The sequence below is a fragment of the Loxodonta africana genome, chromosome 20 (genome assembly GCF_030014295.1).
Source record: "Loxodonta africana isolate mLoxAfr1 chromosome 20, mLoxAfr1.hap2, whole genome shotgun sequence".
In the NCBI taxonomy this organism is placed as follows: domain Eukaryota; kingdom Metazoa; phylum Chordata; class Mammalia; order Proboscidea; family Elephantidae; genus Loxodonta; species Loxodonta africana.
This window is the reverse complement of record NC_087361.1, coordinates 16,577,720-16,590,595: the sequence shown is the minus strand read 5'-3', so window position 1 is coordinate 16,590,595 and position 12,876 is coordinate 16,577,720. Positions and strand designations below refer to the sequence as shown.

Genomic DNA, 12,876 nt, shown 5'->3' with positions numbered 1-12,876 from the left:
TGTATAACTCAGTGAACCAGTATTTTCCAAATGGCTAAGGCATGGGCAAAGGATCTGTTCAAAGTGCAAAATAGACGGAAGAATTTTAATCCAGTAGAATACAAAAAGTTCATTAATATGGTTTCAGATTCCAGAGTGCAACTAATTGTTCAGTAAGAAACTATGTTTTAGTATAGTGTCAAGACTATTCACAGTAATCTCAAAAGATCATTAAAATATTACTCTCTTTTCAGTTTGACTCCACCAGCTAGCTGCTCCTTGGAAACTGTATGGGGCAGTTCTACTCCGTCCTAGTAAGACAGGGAGCAAAGGCCCTGAGATTGGAGAGTGTCTGTTTGGGGAAAGAGACTGGTGTGGTTAGAGGAGAAGCAAGTAAAAGAGAAATAGACTATATTATCAGGGAGGTAATAGTGGGTTGAGTGTGGAACCTAGAGACCTTAGGAAGGTAGGGAACAGAAAGGCCCCCAAATCTGCAAGTAAAGTAACAAGAAATTGGCCAGGGCATGGAAACAAAGCCATTCCCCAGAACAATGGGCAGGGTGTCTAAAAATAGCCCCCAAACTTCTTTAAAGTTGCCTTTCAGAAGCAGCTGGAGAAAACCAGGCCCGGGGACATGCACAGAACATGCACCTGTGACTGCTGTGTGACCTTCCACCAGGGGGTGTGAGCAGCCCTAGCCAGGGAATCGAACCTAGGGAGTGAGAGACTGCACAGGCACAACACCCCATAATAGGTCCTGCTACAAATCCCAGAGGCCTCGGGGACAGGAGCCATCTTGGAAAGCTGCTGAGTGGGCACCTTAGTTAACATATCCCTGCCTGGGTCTACGAATAAACATGAATCTTTTACCACCCAAGAACTTTTAAAAACTCAGGCCCGTCTTTCGTTCTCAAGAGGCTGGCGGGGGGTGGGGGGGGGGCGGGGGGGGTGGAATGTGTTGCTCTAGGCCCTCCTCGTCTCCGCTTGCAAGCCTCTTCAATAAGGATTTGCTCGTGTGGAAAGCTCTACGTGCCTTACCTGCTCATTCTTGACCAGTGAGAGGCAAGAACCTTATTCCGGTAACACTATGGGGTTGCTAGGAGTTGGAATCGACTTGATGGCAACAGTTTTTTTCCCCCTAACTATTTATCTGTGAGACCAGATTTCTTCCTCTGTTTCAACCAAAACCTATTGCAACAGGCTGAATACAGAAGCAGATATAAGAATCCATCTGTCTTCTATAAAGCCCGATAAAGAGGTTTGGAAAAATGTAAAACAATGCCACTCTTCTCACTAAACATTTAAATTATTTTTTCGTACAACAGTTTTCATGTTTACTTAGATAAGTTTATTATCTTTGTATTAATTAACAAATATTTTTAAATTCTGTTTTAATTTCTGATATGTCAAATGCTGCAGACAGAGTTAAAAAGAACAACTGAGAAAAGGCAAGTGGGTTAGGTGAATGGGTAGGCAACAGTATCTTCCAGAGAATCAAGTAGCTCAGGAAGAAACCAGTGGAGAAGTATCTTTCAAAAAACGTTTCAAAAAAACTGGAGGGTAGGAGGAAGCAGAAGCCTGGGAGGACAGCAATGTAATAAGAATGCTGCAGTTAAAAAAGGGAAGGTGTGCTCCTGATTTGCATATGATTTTACATAAATCTGCATAGTAATTTCCTAACCCTAAGGGATCAGATGTCAAGGCAAGAAGGACAGAATTTCATGGGCAACTTAAATGCATTTTACATTTCTTCATTCACCCCTAACCTGCTAAGAAACCAGCTTTTATTCTTGTCATTTTCAAAGTGCAAAAGCTAAGCAGTCAGCTTTAGGAGCCTGATCAAAAATCATGCTCATAAACATTTAGAGACTGAGTGTCTTTCTCATCTTGTCTTGGGGGCTGGAAACACACCTTTAGTTTCCTGTCTGGCCCGAGCTGGCCCTGCTGCAGTACTGAGGTCGGTCAGGGCACTGATACTCTGATGTGAACCAAAACCTAATCCACTGCCGTCCCGTTGATTCTGACTCAGTGACACCGTAGGACAGAGTAGAACTGCCCTGTAGTGTTTCCTAGGCTGTAACCTTTAGGAAGCAGTCTGCCACATCTTTCTCCCACAGAGATGCTGGTGGGTTGGAACATTTGACCTTTCAGTTCACAGCCCAGCACTTAACCACTCTACCACTAGATCGCTTTCTCTGATGTACAGAAAAAAAAAAACAGACACCATCAAAATAATGTAATTACCCATTCAGAATGGTATCTTTTCCTTGGAAATATTTAAGGCTCAAATGCTTATAGATTGAAAATTTTAATAGAGGTGAGAAGTGAACAAATTATTAATATTAATAACAATTTATGTCTTTCAAATGCTTTCTTGAAGTATGCATATAATTTGCAAGCATTACCTTAGAAACCACCCTTTCTGGAAGGAATTGTGTGATAATTATAATCATTGTGAACCACTTATAACAGTCTTCTCTCTGGATAGAGCATTTCAGCTAAAAGAACAAAATCAGACGAAACGAGGGAACCAGCCAAAAAGGTACATGGGATTGACTCTTGGGTTCTCATTAAGTAACATGTTATCTAAGTGCTTAGCTTGGCACCTTCCACTTCCTAAGGACTCAATAACGGCTAAGTGGATCTGAAATGGTTCCCATAAATCGGCGTGTGTGACAGTGGCATATAACACGCTAGATGGAGGAGATAATCACCCATGTGTGGTGACTTAATGAGGACTGGCAACGTCTCTTCACCTGAAACCTCTTCCCAGCTGAACGGCCACAGTGACTAAAATTCCACCATGGTAGCTTCTGATTTGGGCCTTCGGGTTAACCCCCAATTTCCTAATCAGCACTCTTGTTTCCAAATTCAAGTATCCCCCAAGAAGTAATTTATTAAGACACCAACACCATAGTGTTAATTAATTTGAATGTTCTTTGTTCTAAGATACTAGTCATACAAAGCTAGGGAGGTTTCCTGAAAAGGGAAAAGATGAGGTTTGCTAAAGAGAGGACATTTATACTTCATAATTTCACCTTATCTCTTTACTGTTGTACAAGGGCAGGTCAGTCAGTGCAGTCTTCATCCCTTATGTCCTGATTCCAAGAGAAGAGCCCAGTTACAACTTCCCTTGAGGCTGCCGAGACACGTGCTTTAACCTGAATACCTACCAGGTTGCTGCCAAGTCAACTCTGACTCATGAGAACTATGCTCCAGAAGATTTTCAACGGCTGTTTTTTGAAAGTACATTATCAGGTCTTTCCTCTGAGGAGCCTCTGAGTGGACTCGAACCACCAACCTTTCGGATAGTAGCCAAGACAGTTAACCATTTTCACCACCCAGGGACTCCTAACCAGAGCACACACCTCTATCCCTACTATACCAATCTCTCTTCCTCTCCACTCCTCACCCGTTTTTATTTACCTCTCTTCTTGACCTTTCCTCCTGTATTAACATTTCACAAAGATGCGGGAAGATTTTACCCAAAGGAACTCTTGCAGGGATAGTTCTTCGGTCAACCCAGAAGGAAACCCATGAAATCATCACCATCAACATGGCTGGGAAATCAGTTTGCAGCAGGGGTGGATTAACCAGTAAAGAAGGTGTGCATAACGTGCTTACAGTAAGCAAGGTGCGCACAGGCTTAACTGTGTTTACTTACCAATCTGCAGTGCACAATTTCACGTAGGTTTCACCACAGCTTTGATTGTACACTACAGATTAGTAAGTAAGCACAAGGAAGCCCGTGAGTACCTTGCTTATTGGGTAATCTGTCCCTGCTTGCAGCACAAAGAAGAAAATATGCCTTCTTAGCACAAAGTTGATGAAAAGCCTGTTGTAACAACCTGTGAGGAAAAGTGAAAGTTTCCATTGGAACAAACTTCCTCTTAGAAATAACACACTTTGTGAAACAACATGATTCTTTAGACTCTGAGCTCTTAAGGGACATAAACTCAAAAAACCAAACCTGTTGCCATCGAGTCCGACTCACAGTGACACCATAGGAGAGAGTAGAACTGCCCCATAGGGTTTCCAAGGAGTGGCTAGTGGATTTGAACTACTGAACTTTTGGTTAGCAGCTGTAGCTCTTAACCACTGTGCCGGTGTACATTATTTTGTAAGCTCCTCATTGTTCTGTATTACTCACATATTATGGGTTGAATTGTGTCCCCTTAAAAGATATGTTGAAGTCCTAATCCCTGGTACTTGTCAATGTGACCTAGTTTGGAAATAGGGTCTTCGAAGATGTTATAAGTTAACATGAGGTCATATTGGAGTAGGGTGGGTTGGAATCCTATCTAAGTGGCAACCTTATAAAAAAGAAGAGCCACTGAGGAAAGACAGAGGGAAAATGGCCATGTGAGCATGGAGTTATGCTGTAGCTGCAAGCCAAGGAACACGTGGGGTTACCAAAAGCTGGGAGAGACAAGAAAGGATCTTCCTCCTAGAGCCTTCAGAGAGAACTTGGCCCTACTGACAACTGATATCAAGCCACCAGCTTCCAGAACTGTGAGACGATAAATTTCTCTTCTTATAAGCCGTTCACTTTGTTGTGGCCCTAGGGAACTAATACACAGTGTCACGGCCCCACTGTATTACTGTGTGCAACTGAAAGTTTTGATTACGGCTGTAGAGCGGGAATAACAGCATCTCCGAACTTAGAGGTTCACACGTGTAATTATTGTGAGGTTAGAAGACATAAGGAAAAGCTGTAAAAGCCCTTAATAATGAAAGACACTGTATATGATGTATATGATTTTCTGTTCATTATTACATCCTGGAATAAAATTAGGCAACAGCAATCTTTCTTTACGCAAAAATTCCTGAAGAAAGGTTGTTTTCTTTTAAGAAACAAGGCAGGAGAAATGTTGCCCTGTCTTGTGGTTCTGCTGGGAAAAGACGACGAGGGGTGGTCTCGTGGCTTGAGCTGCAGGCTGGGAGGAGCCCCCTTTACCTGCCAGGAAAGGGGGTGCTGCCTTGGAAAAACGTGCAGCTCCAGTTTGGGTAGCATAATAACCATTCCGATTCCAGTTTTAATGTTGGACTGTTGACTGCTTTCAAGCCCCACTACTTGCCTGCTTCTCCTGTCCCACATCTGGGCAAACTGATTAAAAAAAGAAAAAAAAAAAAGCCCAGGTACCCCCTCTGTTGGTGCTAATGAGGGTGTTTAAACCATTCGAGCCCTTGGCAAGAGACAAATCCTCAACCCTGCCTCACCCCCAACCACCATAAAACCCCAAGCCAGTCACCTCTCCCCATTCTCCTCTCAATCCATTTCCAGACCTGCTTAGGAACCTACCCTGCTCTCCAGAAAACCTCATGATGTGAGTAATAAATCTCCTCATACCCTCTTGGTGCGTATGTGGTGTCATCAGTTTTCAAATCTGAACCAATCCTCCCCGCCGCCCCTCCCCATGGTGATGGGGGTTCTGACCTGCCTTTCCCAGCAGACTACAGTGGTGGGAAGAAGCTTCTGAAAGACAGAAAAGGGTTGGACAGTTGGCAGTCAGGAAAACGGAGGAGAGGGGCAATATTTGGAGAGTCAGTCCCAATACAAGACTCAAGATTTATACAAAAAAAAAGAAGATTTGTATAACTGGGCACTCTGACCTTTAATGACCTGTTGATCCTAGGTCTCCAGTCTATGTTGAAAGGATCAAGAAAATGTGCTGATGAAAATGGTGGTGATGATGATAACAGCTACTAACTACTGTTGAACAGGAAAATTAATAACAGACCTCTTACCTTTGATTTTGAGGTTTTTCTTACACAGGAAACTAAATATTAACCATAAAAAGCCTGACCCAAACTGCAAATACCTGCCAGAAACTGATCTATAACAATGTAAATTTGTCTTATCATGCTAGAAAAGACTAGTTGTCAAACCAAACCCCTTGCCATCCAGTCGATTCCAACTCATAGGGACACTACAGAACAGAGTAGGACCCTGGTGGCGTAGTAGTTAAGTGCTACGGCTGCGAACCAAAGGGCTGGCAGTTCGAATCTGCCAGGCGCTCCTTGGAAACTCTATGGGGCAGTTCTACTCTGTCCTATAGGGTCGGTATGAGTCGGAATCGACTCGACGGCACTGGGTTTGGTTTTTTTGGTTATAGGGTTTCCAAGGAGCACCTGATGGATTTGATTTGCCAACCTGTGGTTCCGCTATAAAATGGAAACCAAGGCTGTATAACTACAGCGATACTTTTGACTCTTGTAACCATGTTTTCTATAGCTGATTTGGGTGTAGTGGTTATGGTGGTAGTTGTAATGATAGGAATAAAGAAAAAATTAATAAAAATGATTTTTCATGAAGCATGTATATTTAAATAGGATCTGATCTGAGAAAAACACTTGCATTTGGCTCTCAGGAGACTATGCTTAAAAATTCACAGACAATGTGAAAGACAGGACTATCGCATACTTGTAAAGTAAGATAACTTTCTAAATACTGATCTTTCTGAAACCTAAGGAGTGGTGGAACAAACCCAGATAGGATTATTAATTTGATATTTGAGTACAACTTCCAAAATGCTTTACTCATGCATATTTTCTAGCCTTAGAGCCCATTTTAAACTTTCCTGTTAAGAAATGTGTATGTTGTAATAAATTCAAAAATATGAAAGTGTTTAAATAAAATTAAGAGTCTTCCCAATTTATACCCACTGCTCAGAGGTAATCATTGTTAATTTAAAACCCATATGTTGTTGTTTGTGTGCCATCAAGTGAATTCCTACTCATTGTGACTCTATATGACAAGGGTAGAACTGCTCTATAAGTTTTCCTAAGCTATAATCTTTACAGGGGGAGATCGCCAGGTCTTTTCTTCAATAGGCTTCCCTGGGATTATATTATATGCATTCTTCTGTAGCTTGGTTTTTAAAATTGTAATGCATCACAGATGAGAAATCACTTTAATTCCCCTGGAATACAGATTTCTGATCCACAGAGTTAGGGTAACCTGCCCAGGCCATTTGCCCTTAGGTGTGCTTTTAAACTTTGAACCTTTTACAGAACGGTTTTTCTGAAGTCACCTTCAAGTCAAACAATAGCCTAGCAAACAGTTTAGCAGAAATTGTTTTGCCTTTGGCATTGGGTTCCTTTGGAGAGTGGTTAAGAGCTCAGCTGCTAACCAAAAACTTGGCAGTTCAAATCCACCAGCTGCACCTTAGTAAACCCTATGAGGCAGTTCCACTCTGTCCTGTAGGGTGGCTATGATTTGGAATCTGGTTTTCACATCTGGTGGCTCAGTGGTTAAGAGCTATGGCTGCTAACCAAAAGGTCAGCAGTTTGAATCCACCAGCCGCTCCTTGGAAACAGTATAGGGCAGTTCTACTCTGTCCTACAGGGTCACTATGAGTTGGAATCGACTTGAGGGCAACGGGTTTTTTTTGTTTTCTCAGCAGACTGCCCTGCCCGGACCCACCTTTCTATACAACCTGCTTTCAGAATCCCCTCTTCGGAGTGCCTTTGGGTTAATCCTGCTCACTTTGAATCCTACCTACTCACAGTAAATATATTCTGTTACACTAATTTTTGGTGTTTCTCTGTGCATTTAGGTTTTTGACATAGATTACTCTCCATCTCATGCCACACAAAACATGTACATTTGAACTTATTTCTATTTTTTATTCATTTTTCTTAGAAACCAAAATGCTATTTCTCAAAAATGTGACTATATTTCAATACTAAGAATTTGTAGTTCATGTTAAAACACTTAAAGGCATCTTTCTGAGAAGTAAGTTTTTCAACCAAGTGTTCTGTCTGGCTTTGAACAGACTGAAAAACACGACTAGAAGAAAATAAAATCAAATAATGTTGGACCTGCTTGGTAGGGCTCAACAAGGTTAACAAACACATGGACACAGACAGTGGAGCCAATGGAATGGTTTAGTGGTGACGTTAGAATCTGGAAATGAAATTCCACCCATTCTTTAGCTGGATGTATATTAACGGATACTTGAGCTTGAAAATATGAAGAAATGTCATTGCTAACATTATTGCTATATAAATTGTATATATTCTGTGCAGGAAACAATGCTCTTAGATTTCTATGCTTCACGAGGCTCACATTTTAATAGCATTAAACATTCCAAAATCCTATTCACAACTCGTCAAGTGCCAAAGTTATTTCAGCATAACAATGGTAAAATGAAAATAAAACAAAACTATGAATTATACTTCAATAACTATCATTGTTCGTTGCTTGCATTCCTTTATTTAAATGTTATTTGTATTATTTATTTATATAGAGAGAGACAAAAGAATGAGCAGAAAAAATAAATCAAAATAATATTAGAGTTTATCTCTATGAGGTGGTGAGATAGGGAAGAAACAAGGACTGAGCCCCTAGGCAAGGAGCCCTGCAACAGCTGCAACTTGCAACTTGCTTGCAATACTATGTGCTTGGCTAATGCAACACCCCCATCCTGGAATGTGCCATAAGGAAAGAAAAAACAATGTGCTCCCCTGTAAGACGTTTTTCAGAAGGACCAACCCGATCTGCTCCCTGGAGCAATCACAGATAACTGCAAGGGACCAACAGATGACTTCTGCCTGATGCAATTACCCGCCACCGGAATCAAACCGGTGCCACAAGAGAGACTGTGCAGGCGTGACAGCCCATAATAACTCCTGCACTGAATCCCAGAGGCCTCCGAGACAGAGGCCCTCTTAAAGCCATCTTAGAAAGCTGCTACGTATGCATGCATGCATGCCCTGTAGTTAACAAATCCCCATCCAGACAGGCCACTTCCTGGAAAACCCCACCTATGACCGTGAATATGCTCCCTAAACCCCCCCGCCAAAAAAAAAAACCTTTAAAAGCCCATGCAAATTCTTTGTTCGAGGAGATGGGGGTAAGCATTGCCTTGGCCCTCCTCACCTCCCCTTGCAAGCCTCTTCAATAAAGCTTTCCTCCTGTGGAAAATTCTCCGTGCCTCACCTGGTCATTCTTTACCAGTGAAAGCCAAGAACCTCCTTCAATTAAAGGCATATAGAGATGCTGGCAACAATGAGATTAGAAATGTTTTTTCCTTTTTTTAGGGTTGTTATTTGATTTTATTGTGTCTTTTGATGAATCCAACCAAACTGACTGCCATTGAGCTGATTCCGACTCAGAGACCCTATAGGACAGTATAGCACTGCCCCATAGGCTATAAATCTTTTTTTTTTTTTAATTTTTATTGTGCTTTAAGTGAAAGTTTACAAATCAAGTCAGTCTCTCATACAAAAATTTATATACACCTTGCTATATGGTTTTTTTTTTTTTTTTATATACTCCTAGTTGCTCTCCCCCTACTGAGACAGCACACTTCTTCCTTCCATTCTCTATTTTTGTGTCCATTTGGCCAGCTTCTAACCCCCTCTACCCTCTCATCTCCCCTCCAGACAGGAGCTGCCCACATAGTCTCGTGTGTCTACTTGATTCAAGAAGCTCACTCTTCACCAGTATCATTTCCTATACCATAGTCCAGTCCAAACCCTGTCTGAAGAGTTGGCTTTGGGAATGGTTCCTGTCTTGGGCTAACAGAAGATCTGGGGACCATGACCTCTGGGGTCCTTCTAGTCTCAGTCGGACCATTAAGTCTGGTCTTTTTATAAGAATTTGAGGTCTGCATCCCACTGCTCTCCTGCTCCCTCAGGGGTTCTCTGTTGTGTTCCCTATCAGGGAAGTAATTGGTTGTAGCCTGGCACAATCTAGTTCTTCTGGTCTCAGGCTGATGTATTATTGTTGTTAAGTGCCGTCGAGTCGGTTCTGACTCATAGCGACCCTATGCAAAACAGAATGAAACACTGCCCGGTCCTGCGCCATCCTTACAATTGTTGTTATGCTTGAGCTCATTATTGCAGCCACTGTGACAATCCACCTCGCTGAGGGTCTTCCTGTTTTCCCCTGACCCTGTACTCGGCCAAGCATGATGTACTTCTCCAGGGACTGATCCCTCCTGACAACATGTCCAAAGTATGTAAGACGCAGTCTCGCAATCCTTGCCTCTAAGGAGCATTCTGGCTGCACTTCTTCCAAGACAGATTTGTTCGTTCTTTTGGCAGTCCATGGTATATTCAATATTCTTCGCCAACACCACAATTCAAGGGCATCAACTCTTCTTCAGTCTTCCTTATTCATTGTCCAGCTTTCACATGCATATGATGTGATTGAAAATACCATGGCTTGGGTCAGGTGCACCTTAGTCTTCAAGGTGACATCTTCGCTCTTCAGCACTTTAAAGAGGTCTTTTGCAGCAGATTTGCCCAATGCAACGCGTCTTTTGATTTCTTGACTGCTGCGTCCATGGCTGTTGATTGTAGATCCAAGTAAAATGAAATCCTCCACAACTTCAATCTTTTCTCTGTTTATCATGATGTTGCTCATTGGTCCAGTTGTGAGGATTTTTTGTTTTCTTTATGTTGAGGTGCAATCCATACTGAAGGCTGTGGTCTTTGATCTTCATTAGTAAGTGCTTCAAGTCCTCTTCACTTTCAGCAAGGAAGGTTGTGTCATCTGCATAAAGCAGGTTGTTAATGAGTCTTCCTGCAGTCCTGATGCCTCGTTCTTCTTCATATAGTCCAGCTTCTCTGATTATTTGCCCAGTATACAGATTGAATAGGTATGGTGAAAGAATACAACCCTGACACATACCTTTCCTGACTTTAAACCAATCAGTAACCCCTTGTTCTGTCCAAACAACTGCCTCTTGATCTATGTAAAGGTTCCTCATGAGCACAACTAAGTGTTCTGGAATTCCCATTCTTCTCAATGTTATCCATAATTTGTTATGATCCACACAGTTGAATGCCTTTGCATAGTCAATAAAACACAGGTAAATATCCTTCTGGTATTCTCTGCTTTCATCCAGGATCCACCGGACATCAGCAATGATATCCCTGGTTCCACGTCCTGCTCTGAAACTGGCCTGAATTTCTGGCAGTTCCCTGTCGATATACTGCTGCAGCCATTTTTGAATGATCTTCAGCAAAATTTTACTTGTGTGTGATATTAATGAGATTGTTCTATAATTTCCACATTCAGTTGGGTCACCTTTCTTGGGAATAGGCATAAATATGGATGTCTTTCAGTCAGTTGGCCAGGAAGCTGTCATCCATATTTCTTGGCATAGACGAGTGAGCACGTCTAGCGCTGCATATGTTTGTTGAAACATCTCAATTGATATTCCATCGATTCCTGGAGCCATGTTTTTTGCCAATGCCTTCAGAGCTTCTTGGACTTCTTCCTTCAGTACCATTGGTTCCTGATCATATGCCACCTCTTGAAATGGTTGAACATCTACTAATTCTTTTTGGTATAATGACTCTGTGTATTCCTTCCATCTTCTTTTGATGCTTCCTGTGTCATTTAATATTTTCCCCGTAGAATCCTTCACTATTGCAACTCAAGGCTTGAATTTTTTCTTCAGTTCTTTCAGCTTGAGAAACACTGAGTGTGTTCTTCCCTTTTGGTTTTCCATCTCCAGCTCTCTGCACATGTCATTATAACACTTTATTTTGTCTTCTTGAGATGCCCTTTGGAATCTTTTGTTCAGTTCTTTTACTTCATCAATTCTTCCTTTTGCTTTAGCTGCTCGATGTTTGACAGCAAGTTTCAGAGTCTCCTCTGACATCTATCTTGGTCTTTTCTTTCTGTCCTGTCTTTTCAGTGACCTCTTGCTTTCTTCATGGATGATGCCCTTGATGTCATTCCACAACTCATCCATTTTTTGGTCACTATGTTCAATGCATCAAATCTATTCTTGAGATGGTCTCTAAATTCAGGTGGGATATACTCAAGGTCATATTTTGGCTCTTGTGGGCTTGCTCTGATTTTCTTCCGTTTCAGCTTGAACTTGCATATGAGTAATTGATGGTCTGTTCCACAGTCGGCCCCTGGCCTTGTTCTGACTGGTGATACTGAGCTTTTCCATCTTCTCTTCCCACAGATGTAGTCAATTTGATTTCTGTGTGTTCCATCTGGCAAAGTCCACGTGCATAGTTGCTGTTTATGTTGGTGAAAGAAGGTTTCCAATGAAGAAGTCGTTGGTCTTGCATTCGATCTCCGGCATTGTTTCTATCACCAAGGCCATAGTTTCCAACTTTCTCATTCCAATTGCCAGTAATTATCAATGCATCTTGATTGCACGTTCGATCAATTTCAGACTGCAGAAGCTGATAAAAATCTTCTATTTCTTCATCTTTGGCTCTAGTGGTTGGTGTGTAAATTTGAATAATAGTTGTATTAACTAGTCTTCCTTGTAGGTGTATGGATATTATCCTATCACTGACATCGTTGTACTTCAGGGTAGATCTCCCAACGTTCTTTTTGACAATGAACGCAACACCATTTCTCTTCAAGTTGTCATTCCCAGCATAGTAGACTATATGTTTGTCTGATTCAAAATGGCCAGTACCAGTCCATTTCAGCTCACTAATGCCTAGGATATCGATGTTGATGTGTTCCATTTTATTTTTGATGATTTTCAATTTTCCTAGATTCATACTTAGTACACTCCAGGTTCCAATTATTAATGGATGTTTGCAGCTGTTTCTTCTCATTTTGAGTCATGCCACATCAGCAAATGAAGGTCCCAAAAGCTTTACTCCATCCACGCCATTAAGGTCGACTCTACTTTGAGGAGGCAGCTCTTCCCCAGTCATCTTTTGAGTGCCTTCCAACCTGAGGGGCTCATCTTCCAGCACTATATCAGGCAATGTTCTGCTGGTATTCATAAGGTTTCACTGGCCAATGCTTTTCAGAAGTAGACTGCCAGGTCCTTCTTCCTAGTCTGTCTTAGTCTAGAAGCTCAGCTGAAACCTGTCCTCCATGGGTGTCCCTGCTGGTATCTGAATACCGGTGGCATAGCTTCCAGCATCACAGCCATATGCAAGCCCCACAGTATGACA

General features: G+C 41.8%; 1 protein-coding gene across 1 annotated transcript in view; it reads right to left on the bottom strand.

Annotated features, from left to right (window-relative positions):
- The window catches only part of GABRR3 (gamma-aminobutyric acid type A receptor subunit rho3), a 96,165-nt gene that overhangs the window by 17,267 nt on the left and 66,022 nt on the right, over positions 1-12,876 (bottom strand). Inside the window, 3 exon segments of the mRNA XM_064273480.1 lie at positions 2,593-2,595; positions 3,465-3,560; positions 3,771-3,827. Coding sequence (XP_064129550.1) covers positions 2,593-2,595; positions 3,465-3,560; positions 3,771-3,827 — 156 coding nt within the window.